The following is an 18,883-nucleotide window of genomic DNA, read 5'->3' as shown; positions in this document are numbered from 1 at the left end:
AGTAATGTTTTAAGCAATTCTTATACAACACATCGTGGATACCTAGGTATTCAAACAAATCTGATTAGAGGTGCATGGAAACCCATCAAGATTAGAACTCTACAATTCAGCTATCATGATACAGTAACTAAGATTGTAAATTCGATTTGATAGTTACATTATAACCAATCATATACCATCATCTAATCTAGCATGACTTTCCCCTCAACAATCACATAAGTATCATATAATTGAATTCCTATGTAATCTGAAGTTTTCCATGCAAGATAATGTCTAGAATTCACAATGCTCATTTTATCATGTTTGATATAAAAATTCATACGGATGCAATTGACCGATATGACCCAGTAATATAATATGATCTGATGGTCCTCTCACGACCCTAACGTTAACATCGTATGGCTGAAAGTTTCGATATCATTGGGTTCTCGTTACTTTACATTATCATGTCATATCATCCTATTCCCTCCCACCCCAGCAGTTTTTAAAGGAGGAAAATCCGATGGGAACCCAAAAGGCACCAAAGCCCAAATTGCTGGGTTGATCATGAGTTGTGTTACAGTGCAGCCGTCACAAATTTTAATCCGAATTACCCCAATGAAACTCGTCTGGTAAAAGCAAGTATCGCTTGTCTCTGCGGCGGCGTACGTGCATGCTTGGCATCCTTAAGCATGAATTCCTAAAAGTTGGAATTCATTGACAGATCTATTCGGGTGATCGTAGGAGGTAGCAAGATATAGAAAGTGTGCCACCCAGCATATGCACGAGCGTTTGACAGTTTGGGAATTGGGAATCTGGGAGCAGCTGGGCCGTCTTAAAAGAGAGATGTGCTGCGGCAGTGAAGCGGCAGGAGTTTAGGTTGCACACAATAATACGCCATGCTGAGAAATGATCGGTACTAAGCCTCTCCCCAAAAATCATTCGTGAATCATTTTTAAAGATCTCTCGTATCACTGGATTATTTATTGCTTGACTATCGTATGCCATACCTAGATGCCTCTCCTGCTTGGTTCCTGCTCGCTTCCACCTGGATCTCACCAAGTACCGTACCGTTAAGGACGATTTAGTATTGTATACGAAGTAATGTGGATAGAGCCGTCGACTTCAATGCGCGGAATTAACAGAGATGTATTTTTAACCAAAGATACAGCTAAATAAGCTACCACTTCAATCTTCTATCTCTTCAAAATCTAGATCGCGTTTACCCTCGAAGATCGTTTGTGATCAGACCTTAATGAGCTCGGCATACAATTCTTTCTACCCATGCTCAACCATCAAGGATGATGATATGCTAACAAGAATAGGAGAGTCCGATTGGTATGGATAACGAAGGTGCCAGGAAGATGTTTACCGTTGGTTTGGTAAAGTACCGTAGATGCAAGCATCAGGATCAGGGTTTAGTAATAGATACTAGGTCTCATTAGAGTGGCACGACGAGGTTAAATGACAAGGTGCCTTACATCATCCTGTTTGGTTAAATGTGAATTGCGTCCTCCTGACTAAAAGGCTCAGAAGAGAAATTCTCCATGATCAGAACCAATGGTCCAATGGTCCAAAGCTAATCCATAATCATGGTCCGACTATACGCCATACTGTGGCCAATCTCTAGTAAGCACTTGAACATCATACCCAACGGAACGTTCTTGCATTTGTTGGAAATTCGTGAGATCGAATGAAATTGTCTTTGGGGTCCAAAGACTCACCCAGTTAGGTAAGATAATGAATATGCGGGTATGCTTTGGAGGGGCTTCTTATTGGCATATTGCGGGCAGCCGGGTAATGCTTTTCGGCCAACCCAGGATTGGAAACCTTGAGACTTGGGTCTTGACTTGAGTGAAGACAAGGTCAAGGATATCAAGGATATGGGACGGAAGCTGGGAAGTCAGTACCTATCAATACAAGTGGACAAGCTAAAGCAAAGCCTAGAGCTGGCCCAAGTGTCCGCAACTGAGTAAGTCACTGTGGGGTTTATCGGATTAGCTGACAGGAATATGTGACGTTACTTATGGATTTATATCTCGTTTTGTCGTTTTTGACCACTTGAAGGAATAAATGCGGCAAATTAATAAACAAACGGAAGCACATCCGCTCAAATTAGACTAGGTAGTTCTTCGGAGATGCTGCAGAAATCCGAAAATTAGCAATTCAGGGGTGTGTAGCAACACCGCTAAGATACTTTTACAGCATTTAGTTTCTCATCCCGTCATCTACTTCGTAGATCTTGATTTTTTTTTCTGTTCACTCCAACTTCAGATGATTTGAACGATGATTCAAACTGTCATTTGACACAGTATCTACCTACATTCTAATTGATCCGGACTTTATCTCCTTCATCATGGCATCCAATGAAATCACATCTTTGCCCCCTCCATCCCCCCATCCCACCGTCTACCCCGTACAACCCAACAACTTTATTTCCAGATGGTATTTCCCCTCATCTCCAACGGCTGCCGTGTTACCCCGAGGACCTCCACTCAAAAAGTGGTCTTATGTTTCCATGTACGGACATCATGGTCCTTTCATGTGCCTCCTTGCCACGACCCAGTATCACAGTTTCATAAGCTGCATATCATTTTATTTCCCCTTTCTACCTCATCTGAGTAGAAACAAATTTACATAAGTATATGCTTACTATTTCTCTATAGAGTACATATTGATGCATGCATCGATCATGTAATCTTTACATATTATGAGCTCGCCAACCCCGAGGCATCGGTACGTATCCGAGGGAAGGGTGCCGGGATAAGTAGAGCGTCGCATCGTGCTTACTGGGTATCAACTATCTGCAACTAAAAGATTTTACATGTGTATCAATCTCACAACGATGCTTTTCAGGAAGGAGGTATGTATGTATGTACTAGTAGGGAATCTAGAATTACGCATCGCGAGTGAAAACTTTCTAGGATGGGGGTAAGTGTTGGATACTTCTGGTGATTCCATCGCCGCATTATCATTCATAGTGTTTTATTGTAGAGTCTACGAGAAAATTGAATCACTATGACAAGGTTTGTGTATGCTGTGAAAATCATAACCCATAGCTGTAGGGATATAAAAATAGTTCTGTGTGTTGTAATCGGCACCTAGTACGCAACCATATTGCTCCATAGATTGTATTGGTGTTATGCAATCACATTATTTCATTCGTTGTATTCATATCAAACAATCACATTATCATATAGATAATATAGACATTATACAATCACATTATTCTGTATATTATATCCACAGCATGCTATCAGGAAATTCTGAGGCCCTTGCAAGAGAGAGAACCGGAACCCCCCCCTTTAAAACTACTCTCTCAGATGCAAGGGCTCTAAAACAACATGGACATTACATATCACAATGCTTTTCTGCTGTGCCTCGCAGTGCCTAGCACGATATTTGCAAGATTAATCTGTACATTAAAACACAAGAGATCATTTGATTCTCAGATTTGCATAGGGATATTGAAAACGGTGCGCAGACTTTGAGCCTAAATGACTGTATAAATTGTCGAATGCAATATAAGTTTCGGTTCGGGTGCAAGTTTGAACGGGATTTAATATATGACAGGTATTCAATTTACTTCTTATATTGTGTGCTCGTAGGTAATCATTTGAATGCTGGGCGAGAAGCTATTCATTCTTTGCCGCAGACGCACATTCAAAACGATTTTGTAAGATATTGATGCCAATGATCGAATATGTTACCAGTCAAGAAGTATGACCATGCTCGAGCCATGGCAATAGTCTCAACTGTGCCGCGCGACTGAGACTGCCTAACAAGTACCATCAAAGAACTCACTGTCATTTTCCATCAAAGAAGCATGTAATAATGATTCCGCAAGTGAGATAGGTGATGTTGTGAGAATGCATGTTCTTGCATAGCCCCCAAAAAGCCACCAACACAATATAACATTTGCCGTACACAAAAGTCCTCGACGTGGCTAATCTTCACAATAGTCAAGAAATAAATATGACATGTACCGGCATCAACGTATCGATTGGTCAGAGGGCCTATGTGTTTATTGCAATCATATTAGAAGCCGCGTATAACCGTTGACTCCTGAAACCTTGTGATGGTAAAGCAAGGCCGCAGTTCTCTGCCACATGACGATGCTCAAACTGTGCAATATCAACTATCGGTGAGGGGCAACTCATATCTTCCAAACTTGATCAAATCCATCAACGCCTGGTATCATTCCATCCCATACCTAAGACTCCATAAAATTGCTTAAGCCTTGCCCATCCTTTCCTTCAACCATGCCTTTCCCTTGTCTGCTAGACCTTTCTGGGGCTCGAGCTTGTTATCCGGCTTGCTGTAATCCAGCTCATCTTCGTCTGAGATTGCATTATCCCATTTGGTATCCTTGCGCGCTGCGACGATCTCGGCCTCGCTTGGTTTGAAAATGTTTGCCGCCCCGCCCCGACCGACGTGACTCGATGAAGAAGATTCCCTTCTTGGATTACTAAAGTATTTAGGTTAGAATTAAGCATTGCTTGAAATTGATTCGAGCTTTGTAACTCTACGTACCCACGACATCTTGCGCCTACCTTGTGTTAGCACTAAATTCACATATTTCGATCAAGTAGGTTGAAAAACTTACCCGTCTGGCCGATTTGGGGTCTGTGTTCTTCGCCATATTTCCACTTCCTCCGCGACCGGTGGTGTATATGTCGCTTTTGATGGTAGGTGTGTTGAGGGTGAGAGGCTCATCATCATGAGGAGAAGTGCCAATATTACCTAGAAAGACAGGTTAATAAAATAAAGCCTTAAAGTAAACCAAAGTAAATGGAAGAGAGCTTACCAGCGCCGCCACGGCCGTGAGAGAGGTTGGCCGACCGGATAGAGGATGATGAAGCACGACGAAACTCTTCCTCAGCAAGGTATTGAGGTAGAGCGGCCATTTTAAATGATTAAGGATGCTTCGAGATATGAGTTAAATTCAGTACTTGAGGATTTGCTTGTTTGAGGTGGACTCGGATCAAAGGACAGTAATTTATGTGGTTGTCAGAATCTACTGAAAATATAGCCGCAAAATTTCTTTGTTTTAACCTGAGCTAACTGCGCCAGGAATGAGTGAATTACACCTTATTGCGTGATGATACACAATTGTTTAGAATTTGAATTCGCAACAGGTGCAAACTTTCAAAAGAGAGAGGAAACCGAATCTGATAATGCGGGGAAGTATATATTTATACGTTCGATCCACATGCAACGAGCACAACGAGGTGTACTATGTCCTGCAACATCACAAAATGAGAATGAAAAAGGATGAAATTTACTAAATACAGTCTTAGCCTTAATTTCCCAAACCAAGTAATACAATAAATTCTCCTTAATCTGTCAGATCATGTGGTACTATGTATGTATTTGATGCTGCTATGCGCTCCATGTTTCAAAACGCCTATCCAATCATTGAATTCGTTGAATTCCATTCAGATGTTCAGACATTCAGAGCCAACCGAAACGAGTCGTAATACTCAAATGACAGGCAAAAGCTGAGCGAAATCTCGAGGCTTTTGGGCTCCGGGTAGAGGAATCAAAACGTAATGGAAAATGCATGAGACTCACGGGGCAATATGGCACCATTCTCCCTTTCAATTGGAAAGTCCTGTGTGGCTTCTAGAAGAAATTGTATTCCTCTGCAGAGAGATATTGCCTCACACCTTCCTCACATGGCACATGGTCGTCGTCACCTTGCAAGATCAAGGAGAGAGGAGAGATGATACTGTTGGTGGCCGAGCTACATAACGCTTTGATACCGTAATAATGGACTACTACACATACGACTGAATGGTACTACGGCATATGCGATCAAAGCCTGCAGCATTTCAGGTACGTCCCACAATTGGATGAAAGAAGTCCATATGATCGGGATTCTTGGCAATTTTCGCAGTTGAATAAGAGGCTCTCTTGAAAGGATTCAATCCCGAGCCAATGACAAATATTTCAATACAATTGCAAGTTTATTAATCGTCTCATTATTGAAATTGGAAGGGAAGAGAAGGGTTTCTTGGTGGTCATAGCTCCTCGGTTACCGCAGACGCTAGTGAAGAGCTATGAGTTGATGCAGATTTTTTTCTTTTCCAAATCTTTTTGTACCACAACAACAACAACAACCAACCTTCTTGGTAGCATTTCTATTCAACCTTGAAATATCTCGAGAATAACCCTTTGATCCAGAGCACGCATCATACTCTTGCGTTCTATTTAATCATAGACAATGAGCTATTCATTACTCGCAATCAATGTGCAAACTTTCTTCGACGAACACAATCAAAGATTGCCTGCCTCTGCTCAGTTCCGCCAATACGAAACAAATACATATACAAAGGTGTTATAGGTAGAGAATAGGTATAGGCATAGCAGCTATACGGTAAATACTGCTTCCTGATCCGGCATGGATTTCTTTACTTTTCTTCCCGTCTCACCCATCGTTTCCCTTCTTCCCTTCCCTTGCAAAACCACGCCAGCTTCTAAAACATTACTTAACGGCACTCGATTTCTTCAATAAAACGAGATGTTTTCGCGCTGTGCGAAGAATACATATAACCCGTTGCTGGGCGCCTGACTTTGAGATGTCGTTTAGACTTTTCTGAAAGGTTGGGAATCAGCTGAGGCTACATTCTTTTAAATCATCAATTTTTTTTTTACAGACAACATCAACGACTTGATGTGTGAGTATACAAATGGTCCGTAACTATTTGTATATCAGCGCACAACCCTGTTCTTTAGAAGGCATTCTATCACCTTTACTCGATTGGTGTCGATGACAATATGTCAGCATACTTTGATTTACTTTTCACCTTCATAGATATCTCGAATTCAAATAGCTTAAATCAACAATTCAATATGAACTGAATTCATTTCTAATTTGCTTTGATGTGTAAAGGTGACATAACCATGTGCATTCCCCTTACCCTACCAGATATCCTGTTCCCTGATGCTACCTTTCTGTATGTCTTTCAATAGGCAACTGTATGTTGCACTATGCTATGTCGTCGTCCGCCTTAATTCGTCATGAACTGGTATATTGCTCAAGACCAAGGTTCTCATACTCTCCTTCCCCCACCCCGATCTGGTTCGAACTCTTTCAGATTTCAATGGCAAAGCTCAATTTATTGTCCGGAATTCGATTGGTGATTCGGGAAAACATCTGAGAGATATGCCTTTGCCATGATTACTGGTGAGAGTGGAGATTCGTGGCACACTTTTCGAAAAAAATGAAAAAATGAAACAAATACTTAAAGATCAACGAATGACTTGAGATTGTCTATACTTGAAATATAGATTCTGAAGTTCTGAATCAACAATTGACAATGAACTTGATCTCGAGGGAACAAGTTAATTTTCGGTCATTAAAGAAAGGTTGAAAGTGGAACTTGGTTCAGACACTTTCAACAGTGATGATCTAGAACGATTCACCACCACGACTCTCCACTCTCGCCAGTAATCATGCCAAGCGTATTTATCAGATCATAATACCTCAATATGAGGTGAGACTAATCGTTTCATTTCATCGTGTCTCATAGTTCCTAACTTCTCAGATACTCCTTGACTTTCTCCCCCCAAATGACACCTTTCTTGTAGTAATGTATCTCCGGTACATTTCCTCTTTTCAAACCATCAATTGCCACTGCCAGCTCCTCTCCCAAGCCTTCTTCTTTGATTTGGGTAATTGGAGTAAGATAAGTTTTGAACGAGAACACCAAGGCTTTAGTTTGTGGAAGACGATGTACTAGTTGACGTTCACAGCGGAGGTTTGCCTAAAAACGTTCAGTCTTGTGGAAGAAGAAATGATATGACAAAACAAGTAGAGCTTACATCTTTGATATCAAACTCTTCTTCCTTCGCCTCTTCGTCTTCATACAGATGATTTCCACTCGGTACAAATAAGCGCGAGTGGGTAGTTATCGACCACTGTGCCGTTTAGTTACTTAGCTGCTCCTAGCAGTCTCCGAAATTGGTGGAGAAACTTACGTTGACTCGCTTGATAATCTTCCCAACTTCCAATCGATCGAAACTTCGATACATACTCGTCTCCAACTTCTCCTTGTACTTTGGCACGGGTTTATGAATGTCCCTTATTTTCTTACCAAGCAGTGTTTGAGTATCAAATCCGGCTGGGAAGCATGTAATGAATCCTCCTAGGATATAACCGTCGCCGTCGGGAGAGGGAACCAGCAGGAGAAAATCGGTGTCGACATCTGTGCCTAAGGTACGGAGAGCTTCGATAGGAGAGGAGGGAGTGAGAGGAATATGATGGCCTGTCGCTTTATTCAAAAGAGATGTAGGATGAAGAGAGTAGATGGTGGGAAAGCGGGTAGGAAGGTAGTTGGCGGTTAAGTACGTGTAAAATTCCTCAATCGCAGCATGGGATGATGGGAGGGCTTGGAGTACTTTAGGGGTGTGTTCTCTTATCACGTTGGTGCGGACAGCGAGGCGATCAAGGTATGTCCGGTCCATTTCTATGAGTTCAGATGGAGGACATGATTGGATACCTTTGTATTGTAAGCACAGGAACTTCAGAATGAATGGGTAGCAGAATTCAGAGGGAGTTTTGTACCCATTGTCATGTGGTATACTGGTTTGAAAGGTCGCAGTTTGAGGGGCTCGGTGGTACGCCAGTCGAAATCTGATAGAGGAGTGATACTTGGAGAATTGGCAATAGTCGATATCTTCTCGTCATTGAAATTGGACTTTTGGTATTGGTCAGACTATAAACTTAAGATAGGCACGCAGTAAAGGAAGTGACAATGCCACTTGAAAAGGTTATGTGATGATGAATATTGGAAGGGATATTCTCGAAAAGTGGGCGAGTGAGTGATGAATGTTGTCTTGAGCAATTAAAACTATCAATTGCTCAGACGACTTTTGGATAACAGGACACCTCGCCAGACAAGAACCAAGGTGAGAAGAGAAGCATATTTCAGCTTCAGAGGTACCATTACCGTTTCATTTCGTCGAGCTGTCCAATACTTCCACTGTATCCTCCATACTGCGTATAAACCAAAGATTGCTGCACCAACCTGCAACCAAAAGACCATCATGATTAACGAAATATTCAAATGTGATTATATGATGTATAACTTTGAATCTAACAGATAGTTACCCCGTATATATATTAATAACTACTTTTACCTCGACAGTATCTATCGTCGGCGTGAATACAATGACTCACGCCGTCTTCATCCCAGGAAAATACGTCCCGAATGGGAATGTATAACCTGTGACACAATCACTCGGTGATAAGGAATAAATGTGGACGTATAGTTTGCAAATAGTGGCCTAGGATCGTTGCATGTACGTCCAAGAGCCACCACCACTTGAGCAACAAACATGTCGTACATGTCTCCAAGACATCTCTTTTCATCCTCTGAGTTTGGAGAGTAACGATATCAATATCGTGTTGGAAATAGATGAAAGGACATCGAGGAGAGGCATCTCACGTGGCATCTCATCAGATACGAATACACTCTATGTGTGTGTGAGAAAATAGACCGGAATTGACCACTGGCAATTTGCAAAACCCTTCAACAATCCAATTGTTCCACAAGTGTGTCGTTGACACACAACACAGGTCTTTTCTCAAGAGCGAATTTTGAGGATTCTTACAATTGTCGACTAAGCAAAAATTGTCAAGAATTTCCCAATGAAAAGCGAGGACGTACCTTCCCTTCCCCCCAAACCCTTATATATAAAAAATGCTTATCATATCAAAAGACCTCTCCTCATACTTTGGAAAAGGTATTTCGATTCAAATAATTGAAAATTCAAATAGTCTTGTAACTGAAGGCTTTTCAAGGGTTTGTTTAAAGCTATCAGCTCTCATGATTTCATTTGGGGTTGATTTATCATAGAATTTCCTGGGGTAATCAATTTTGGCCTCTTTTTTCTCCTACAAATAGACCCGATACTCGAGACTGTGAAAAAATGATAGAAATGGTCTATGGCATTTTGGTTTTGCTTGACGCCACACCCTCGTTCGAATCGTCAGCATACTTTCCTAACTACCTGATATCTCTCAACTTGTAATGTGTAAGCTTAATGGGTATTGAATCACACCTAGTTCCCACTAGTGAGAAACGGAAAGTCATTCATAACCGTGTCCAATCGACCCCAGGATCTGAAATGCTCACCATCTGTGCCGGCGAATAGCAGCATTCTAATACGAAGTTCAATGACGGCACTAATGAAAGGCTATTGATGTCTCTTTTTCAGATTTATACTCCGAGATAAAGCTTCCCTAACTGGCTTGGCGTTCTACTCACGATCGTGTATGAGCGTGTCGTCATGAAGAAATACGTGGAGAAAGCACGACTTTGCTAGATCGCATATCATCGCAGCTTCCTGATTAAGTATAGTCAGTATGCAAGGTACTATACGGTCTGCGGACTATAACATAGCATATATGTTGCGTGATAGAGTAGCTGATTTCATATCAATTCCATCATAATCTTTTTTTCTCGTTTTTACTTCGCGTTCTAGAGAATGAGGTGCAATTTACTTCTGGCCAGTGTAGTTACTGGGCTCATTGGTTCAACATGTGCTTCTATATTGACAAAAGTTGGTACGGTTAGAGAGCCGACGATATCGATTACTAGGAGGGATACTTTGGCCTATACGCCTTATACTATAGATCAGCCAGTGCGTTAGAGGTTCAAGCTTCTCTTCATTTACAAGTTCTAATTTTGATATGTAGATTGATCATTTCCCAAATGATCCAGCGTATGCTCCACATACAAATGCTACTTTCAAACAAAGGTATTGGTACGATGCGACGTACTATAAATCTGGGGGGCCGGTCTATCTCTACATTGGAGGAGAAACCAATGGCCAGAATAGGTTCAGCAACCTTCAGACTGGGAGTATGTTTTGAACATTGTAACCAGGTCGTTTTACTGACGATCTTCTAGTCATTCAAATATTGATGGAAGCTACAAATGGTCTTGGAATTATTCTTGAGAACCGGTACTATGGCAAGAGCTGGCCGTTCAACACTAGCACAACAGATAATTTGGCGTACTTGACCAATCAACAAAGTTCGTATCATCTGCTACATCTCCTGCCAGATTGAATCTAACAGACTTGATTCCAGCCGTTGCGGATAATGCATACTTCGCTCAACATGTATCATTGTCTGGTCTCAATGCTAGTATCACTGCACCAGGCACTAAATGGATACTCTACGGAGGCTCTTTGGCCGGCGGTCAGACTGCCTTATCAGTAAAGTAAATTCCATCAACACCCGTGGAGATCTGGAGATTTCCATAGGCTACCGACAGCTTGGATGGTAGATATGAACGCAGTGCAATGGAGCTAATACCGTTCGTTAGGATTTATCCAGACATCTTCTTTGGTGGTATTGCTGCCAGCGCCCCTGTCAAGACTGTTGTGGGATATCCAGAATGGTTAGCAAATACCAGCTGATTCTTTCATGGTATCTGTAACTAACGTTGTGCCTAGGTACAATCCAATTCAGAGATTAGCTCCTCAGGACTGTATATCAAGTATTAACGACATTATCGATAAATTTGACGCCCTTATATCCGCCAACAACACACGTGCGATCCGAGAATTCAAATCCTTGTTCGGACTTGAGGCTTTGACAGACCATAGAGACTTTGCCATGACTATTGCATTTCCTCGTAAGAATAACCTCAAGTATATTTGGAGTTTATTGCAGCTAACTCAGCACAGTTGGCGGGCCAATGAATTATCCCACAAGTACATGGCAAGAACTGAATTGGAGTCCGTTGTATACTTCAAACGATTTCTGGGACTTCTGCTCGAATATCACGAACGTCGATGCTCCCAAAACAGTCACAGAGATCGATTACGCCCTCTCAAATTATACAGGAGGTGAGCCATGGACAAATCTTGGAAATTATGCCAATTATATCAAAAGAGTCCTTATTCCGCTGTGCGATGGCGAGCCTATTGATAGCACCTCCTGTTTTGGCACCCAAAACGAGACATACTATGCCGACGTTACAAATGGAGCAGGTCGTTCATATCTCTACACCAGTACGTGACTCCCTATAAATTCTCCAGCTCGGTATATACTGACTATTGTCTAAAGCATGCCTTGAACTTGGCGCCTATCAAGCAGCACCCGAGACCGGCCCATCACTGATTTCTCGCGTTCTTCAACCAGACTACACGTAAGTAATTACCTCCTTACTAGCATTTGCAGCATGCTGAACTCGGATAAGTCAACAATGGTGTAACTGGGCATTTCCACCAGGAGATTACAATTCTATTCCACCAGTCGTCAATCTTACCTTATGGAACCAATATGGTGGATACAACTTCTCTGCCGATCGTCTAGCTTTCATCGACGGAGGTGAGTAATTTTCAAGCTTAATAAAACCTATGCACCTTTTGCTACCTCCGATAATTCAATCTTTACCAAGCACTAACATCATTCTAGACAATGATGTATGGCTTGATCTCTGTTACCACTCCCACTATGCCCCCAGCCCCCGGGTTTCCTCAGATCTACACCCCGAGTTTCTCATCTCTGGCGCGGGTCATCATTGGGATTCTTATGGTATCTTAGATATTGCAGCCGAACCATTGTTCATTCAACAGGCACATCTTTGGGAGATTAGAACGGTTAAGAAATGGCTAAAAGCTGGTTGGTAAAATGCATTGATGTTATGAGGTATGATTGATCACTTAAATAATTCTCGGATAAAGCGCAAAAAGATGTGTAGTTGTCATATCCTATAGAAAACAAGACAAATGTATGTAGCAATGATCCATTCTATTTCGATAGCGTGGATGAAACTATTCGCCATATACGTAAAGTAATTGTTAGAAATACCTCATCCTGCTGCGCTTTGTCACAAACAATGTTCCAACCTTACCATACAACCCTCGAAGCTTCGAGCCTCACAGCCAGACACATTCTTACCTGGCAAAACCTTTCGTATCCTGTACTTGGCCTCTGGCTATCCTCAAGTGTTAGAGCTTTCCAGCGATGAATCCCTCCGATTTCCTCCTCAAAGCTTGTTCATGATGAAATCCCATCCCGTTCTCACATTATAGACACTTCATTCCCAGTGATTCTCAAGTTCAAGAAGTAACACTCATACTTAGAAAAACACTGTTGAAATGACTCATCCCAGAAGTAATTTCGGGGCGAGTAAACTCTTCAGTGTTTCGGAGCGTGTAATATTCTTATTATTCTTATTATTCTTATTATTCTTATTATTCTTATTATTCTTATTATTCTTATTATTCTTATTATTCTTATTATTCTTATTATTCTTATTATTCTTATTATTCTTATTAATTTCTTCTTATTATTCTTCTTAATTTCTTCTTATTATTCTTCTTAATTTCTTCTTAATTTCTTCTTAATTTCTTCTTAATTTCTTCTTAATTTCTTCTTAATTTCTTCTTAATTTCTTCTTAATTTCTTTTGTTATTTCCTTAATAATTTAATAATTTTATAGAAATAATAGAGATAATAATAATTCTCTCTTATAATCTTTTCTATGTTTTTGTTTAAATTGTTATCTATAAAAGTTTTATTTTATTTTTTATTAAGTTTTTTTTATTATAGGCTTTTTATAGAAATTTGATTTTAAATTATTTAAATTATTTAGATCCTTTAGATCCTTTGGATTGATGCAGACTCATTTGATATCAAAAGAGTCTATCTACCTGTATTCAACATATGATACGAGAGATTTTGGGGGGAAGAGATGGATACATTATTTAGTATAATCTGCACTAGGAGCTAAATCTTTGATGTCGTGGTAGAGGCATGAGAATAGATGTAAAGATTTGTTGGATGTTTACGGTAAACGCACTAGGAACAGCACTCTCGAGACTCAAATTTTCAAAGATAGCCCTGAGAATGTCAAATATGGCAATTATGTATTGTTTGTGCTCGACCACTATAGGCCAAGGAAAGAAGCATAATATCAAGACAGCTAGGCAATATCAATTCCAAGTACTTATGGTGGCACGTCAGTTTTTTTTAAACAATCAAATTGCCCACAAGCTTTTTACTATTCATCTACCTAGTATGCATATGTAAATACCTCGAGAAAAATTGGAAAAGTCCATGAACCTCGAAATCAATGCCATAGCTTTTATCAACTCCAACCCCTACATAGTCGTAAAGGACAGATAAAAGAAATATTCCAGATTATGGGGAGACCTTGGCTGCTCATGATATAATCTCTTCAGTCTCCTCAACAATCTCCTCGACAATTTCTTCAATCTCAATAGCTTGTCCTTCATCACCGCTTGCCATCTTGGATTTGAGAGGCTCCAGAGGGTCAAGGGGAAGACCTGCGTCTTCTCTATCGGCCTTGACATCCTCCTCCATATTTGCTCTCCATGCAAGCCATTCGTCCAAGAGTCTGCGTCTGTGTTCGACAACAGCAAGATCGGCGGATGCACCACGGTCAGCATCTTCTTGATCGAATACCTTGCTGTATTCACGGAGATTCTTGCGGATTTGCTTTTGTTCCTCCTTTGAGAGGAGAGTGGGTGGTCGAGGACGCCACAACCATTGCTTGAACTTCTCAACTGGTTCTTCGCGAAGCTGCTCACCCTTGAAGTCGTACAAATGGTAGCCGTTCTCCATCTATTGATAGTTAGTATATTAATCAAAAATGATTTTTAGCTACTTACGGTGTGCTTCCAAATACTGGCACTGGTAGCAACGAAGCGTCCTGTGGGATCCCAGTCGATATCTGTTACACCATAGTGATCTGCGGTATTCATAAGCTGTAAGTTGGCTGTCAAGTCCTTATCACTTTCGGGTTTCTCGCCCTCAAAGTCCATATCATAGAATTCCATATCGAAACTTTGTTGCGAGTGGACTGTGGCTACAATAACGAATCTACCCTTTGGAGACCAGTAAATGGCATTGCTGTTCTTTTTGTCATATGTGCGGATGTGCTTGAAGTTACCGACACCATTGCCCTTGATCTTCTCTGGGCAGTAGAAGGATACGGATGTCTTAGGTGGAACGGCTGTAGCTGCAACGACTTCTGCGGTTGTAATGATAACAAAGCGGTCACCCTTAGGCTCCCAAGCGAAATTAATAACGGTGTCTTTGATCGAATCAACAACCTCAACAGGGACTCCCTTTTCTTTAACGCGGAAGATCTCCAAACTGGTTGCGAGAGATTTCTTAGACTTCGAATGTCTATCAACCTTGACACACAAATATGATGCGTCTGATTGCCAGTGGAGCTTTGCGTCGGTCACACTGAAGAGGTTCAATGTTCGGACAACTTCTTTAGATGGAATGCTCATCAATCCAACCTTGGCTGGGTTGCTACCAATTTCTGGAGTCCAGTAGCAGAACAGTTGCTCATAGGTCTTGACACCCTCACGGTGTGGGGTTGCTGGTGCCCAGTCGAAGTCCATTACACCGTCAATTTTTATCGAGGTTTTGTCTAGAAGGTTCATTTTAGGTAACTCATAGACAGAAATCGATGAGCCTTGAGTCAAACGCGCAACGTATTTATCATCTGATGACCACTTGAACGCTGGCCATTGTATCTTCCTCTTGATAGGGTTACCGTCTGCATCAACGCTGTTGCTTGGTAAATCGAGATTGGCGAAAGAACGTAATGGCAAACCAGTCTCGATATCCCAGATGACATAGTTCTTTCCATCGTCATCAATAGACAAAGCTGGGTGTCCTTCCTCTCCAATAGTGATTGGTCTATTTGACCATGTTGTAAGGTATTTCTCTCCTGGCGAAAAGTCGACAAGATTGACGAAAGGATGCGCGAAACGCTTTTGTCTAGTCCAAGATGGTCCACCCCAGAGCTGCACACCTTGTTGATGCATCGAGGTCAAGAAAGTACCTTGGGGTGACCATTGTACAAATGATTCAGTCCAGTGTTGGCGATCGACGATACTTTCTGGTGCATCCTTCTCGTTGTTCCAAAGAACTTGTACTCTGTCATCCTTGTACATGACAAATTGATCCCGTCCACGTCCGGCTGGATCCGCAAGCCATGATCTTAAGTGCTCCTTCTCGGTGAACTCTTCGATTTTTGGAGGTGTGTAATTCTCGTCAATGCGTCCTTCCCGACCATAGCGATCAATATCCGTCAATTTGTTGACTCGAAGGGTATGTTTCTTGTCGAGGGGCACGCCATCGAGGGCTTTGCATGCAGCAATAGCTTCAGCAGGGGAAGAGTATTCGACGAAGGCAAATCTATTCTTATCAATATATGAATTGAAGGATGACAAAGAACATCTGAAGCTTACTTGTGCGACTTGCCATCTGGTCCGATGGGCATGTGTATTGAGTCCTTCTTCGTCTGACCAACAGAGTCCAATTTTCTCAACAAAAATTTGATCAACTTGGGCTTAGTATCTTCGTTAACTTCTGGGAGGCCATCGATAACAACGAAAGTATCGAGTCCTTGCTCGAGCTGTACTTCGAAACGTTCTCTTAAATCGGAAATGTCGAGCTCTTCCTCATCGTACTCATCCTCTTCTGGATCTGGGAGATGATCGAAACTTGGCGCCATGATTGCGATATAATGCGATCGACCAACAGCCTTTGCGCGTTCTCTTGTCAGTTCGAGAAATGTTGTTGGTGAGTTTTTGTGTGAATTCGTTTGGAATTTTTGACCCCACTAGCCCACTTCTGTACAGTCTATTTTGAATTAGAATATTCGATTTGATTGCAGCGTCTTAATATTGAATTATTGCAACCAAAGTCTTGAACTCCTGTATAGAGATAATTTCATAAACAAAGGACAAAATTCCTTGAGAAGAATGTGAGTGGTGGTCGAGATCAGGTTCTTCAAATAGACAAGGCTGCCAAAAAATCGATTTTCCCCCAACTTTAATTTTCGTGTGCGAGGCACTAACGAATTAATTTTAGAGCCACATTAGCGATTACTATTCGACGCGCCCCTAGAAACTTTACGCGACGACGAGGTGTTTTACTCCAAAAAAATTGTAGCACATCTCGCAGATCTCCATACAAAGCAAGATGGCTTCCTTTAACCCAACCCAAATTTTTGAAGATGGTACAACTGAGGAGAAGGGAGAGAATGCTCGTCTCTCTGCTTTTGTTGGTGCTATCGCAGTCGGAGATTTAGGTAACTTGAACCCTCCATAAAGCTTCAAAAGTGTAATTTACTGAATGAACATCTCTCTAGTCAAATCAACTCTAGGACCAAAGGGTATGGACAAGATCCTTCAGAGCGCAAGTACAGGCGAAATTTTAGTCACAAATGATGGTGCTACCATCCTCAAAGCTATTGCCTTGGACAACGCAGCTGCCAAAGTTCTTGTCAACATCTCAAAAGTGCAGGATGACGAGGTTGGAGACGGAACTACATCTGTTACTGTATTAGCTGCAGAGCTTCTGCGAGAAGCTGAGAAGTTGGTTGATAAAAAGATACATCCGCAGACCATTATCGAAGGTTATAGAATAGCAAGCCAGGCGGCCCTTTCAGCATTAGAGAAGTCGGCGGTGGACCACAGCAGCAATGCCGAAGCTTTCAGAAAAGATTTGTTAGCTATCGCACGCACAACTTTAAGCTCCAAGGTTCTCTCGCAAGATCGAATCCAATTTGCAGAGTTGGCTGTTGAGGCTGTTTTACGTATGAAGGGTTCATCAGACTTAAGTCACATCCAAATCATCAAAAAGGCTGGTGGAAAGTTGAGCGATTCATATCTCGATGAAGGTTTCATTTTGGACAAGAAAATCGGAGTCAACCAACCTAAACGATTAGAAAAGGCCAAGATTCTTGTTGCGAACACCGCCATGGACACGGATAAGATTAAGATTTTTGGTGCCCGAGTAAAGGTTGGCTCCACTGGAAAGTTAGCTGAATTGGAGAAGGCCGAGAAAGATAAGATGAAGGCAAAGGTTGAAAAGATCAAGGCACATGGCATCAACTGCTTCATCAACAGACAACTTATCTACAACTGGCCTGAACAACTCTTTTCGGATGCCGGTATCATGTCCATTGAGCATGCCGATTTTGATGGTATCGAGAGATTGGCTTTGGTTACCGGTGGTGAGATTACATCGACGTTTGATCACCCTGATCAAGTCAAGCTCGGTCATTGTGACCTGATTGAAGAAGTGATCATTGGTGAAGATACTCTCATTAAATTCTCTGGTGTTGCTGCTGGTCAAGCTTGCACAATTGTACTAAGAGGAGCAACTGAGCAGTTACTTGATGAAGCAGAGAGATCTCTTCATGATGCTCTTGCAGTTCTTTCACAAACTGTCAAGGAGCCAAGAACCACCCTTGGTGGAGGCTGTGCTGAGATGTTGATGGCTAAAGCTGTTGAAGGCGCCGCAGTCAAAGTAGACGGCAAAAAACAAATTGCTGTTGGTTCTTTTGCGGTAGCACTCCGTCAATTACCCACCATCGTGGCTGACAACGCCGGTTATGATTCAAGCGATTTAGTCGCTAGACTCCGAACAGCCATTTACGATGGTATGTCCACATACGGACTGGATCTTTTGACCCCAGGAGGTGGAATCGCTGACATGCGAGAACTGGGAGTTATTGAAAGTTACAAATTAAAGAAGGCAGTAGTCTCATCTGCTTCTGAGGCAGCAGAGGTCAGTATCATTATTCCCACATTTCCCTTCAATACTAACTCAAATTAGCTCCTCCTCAGAGTGGACAATATCATTCGCAGTGCCCCACGGAGAAGAGAGAGATGAGCATAATGAAAGAAAAAAATGACGACTGTATTATGAAGATGCAAAAATGGTCAGGGAGATTTGTACCAACTATACCATAGACATATTGCAGCAACAATAATGAATGAATGGATGAACAACCTCTAAATCCTCTTGGTTTTCTGTGATTATTTTAGAGATTTTCCGTTCAATGGATCTCGCACAACAGCGATTTATGTGATTGCCAGCCAAGTG

General features: G+C 41.7%; 5 protein-coding genes across 5 annotated transcripts; 2 read left to right on the top strand and 3 right to left on the bottom strand.

Annotated features, from left to right (window-relative positions):
* Positions 1-4,212: 4,212 nt before the first annotated feature.
* On the bottom strand, positions 4,213-4,886 carry EAF02_000072 (uncharacterized protein; the record flags this gene model as incomplete). Its single annotated transcript, XM_038896120.1, has 4 exons — positions 4,213-4,447; positions 4,509-4,528; positions 4,586-4,722; positions 4,787-4,886. 4 exons carry the CDS (start codon positions 4,884-4,886, stop codon positions 4,213-4,215), a joined length of 492 nt encoding a protein of 163 aa, XP_038762979.1.
* Positions 4,887-7,517: 2,631 nt separating this feature from the next.
* On the bottom strand, positions 7,518-9,032 carry EAF02_000071 (uncharacterized protein; the record flags this gene model as incomplete). The annotated part of the gene is made up of 5 exons (XM_038896119.1): positions 7,518-7,748; positions 7,807-7,902; positions 7,963-8,483; positions 8,549-8,681; positions 8,934-9,032. The coding sequence occupies 5 exons, from the start codon at positions 9,030-9,032 to the stop codon at positions 7,518-7,520; spliced, it is 1,080 nt and encodes a 359-aa protein (XP_038762978.1).
* A 1,441-nt stretch (positions 9,033-10,473) lies between these two features.
* Positions 10,474-12,630, top strand: EAF02_000070 (uncharacterized protein; the record flags this gene model as incomplete). The annotated part of the gene is made up of 10 exons (XM_038896118.1): positions 10,474-10,629; positions 10,685-10,850; positions 10,899-11,024; positions 11,081-11,213; positions 11,319-11,393; positions 11,449-11,630; positions 11,683-12,009; positions 12,065-12,146; positions 12,198-12,328; positions 12,416-12,630. The coding sequence occupies 10 exons, from the start codon at positions 10,474-10,476 to the stop codon at positions 12,628-12,630; spliced, it is 1,593 nt and encodes a 530-aa protein (XP_038762977.1).
* Positions 12,631-14,167: 1,537 nt separating this feature from the next.
* EAF02_000069 (uncharacterized protein) lies at positions 14,168-16,502 on the bottom strand (the record flags this gene model as incomplete). The annotated part of the gene is made up of 3 exons (XM_038896117.1): positions 14,168-14,590; positions 14,638-16,183; positions 16,237-16,502. The coding sequence occupies 3 exons, from the start codon at positions 16,500-16,502 to the stop codon at positions 14,168-14,170; spliced, it is 2,235 nt and encodes a 744-aa protein (XP_038762976.1).
* Positions 16,503-16,972: 470 nt separating this feature from the next.
* Positions 16,973-18,670, top strand: EAF02_000068 (uncharacterized protein; the record flags this gene model as incomplete). The annotated part of the gene is made up of 3 exons (XM_038896116.1): positions 16,973-17,081; positions 17,142-18,565; positions 18,614-18,670. The coding sequence occupies 3 exons, from the start codon at positions 16,973-16,975 to the stop codon at positions 18,668-18,670; spliced, it is 1,590 nt and encodes a 529-aa protein (XP_038762975.1).
* Between the last annotated feature and the right edge of the window lie 213 nt (positions 18,671-18,883).

This window comes from Botrytis sinoallii (genome assembly GCF_014898435.1).
Source record: "Botrytis sinoallii strain Bc 23 chromosome Unknown BSIN_001, whole genome shotgun sequence".
Classification (NCBI taxonomy): domain Eukaryota; kingdom Fungi; phylum Ascomycota; class Leotiomycetes; order Helotiales; family Sclerotiniaceae; genus Botrytis; species Botrytis sinoallii.
The sequence above is the reverse complement of the archived record's forward strand: the minus strand, read 5'-3'. Positions and strand labels throughout refer to the sequence as shown.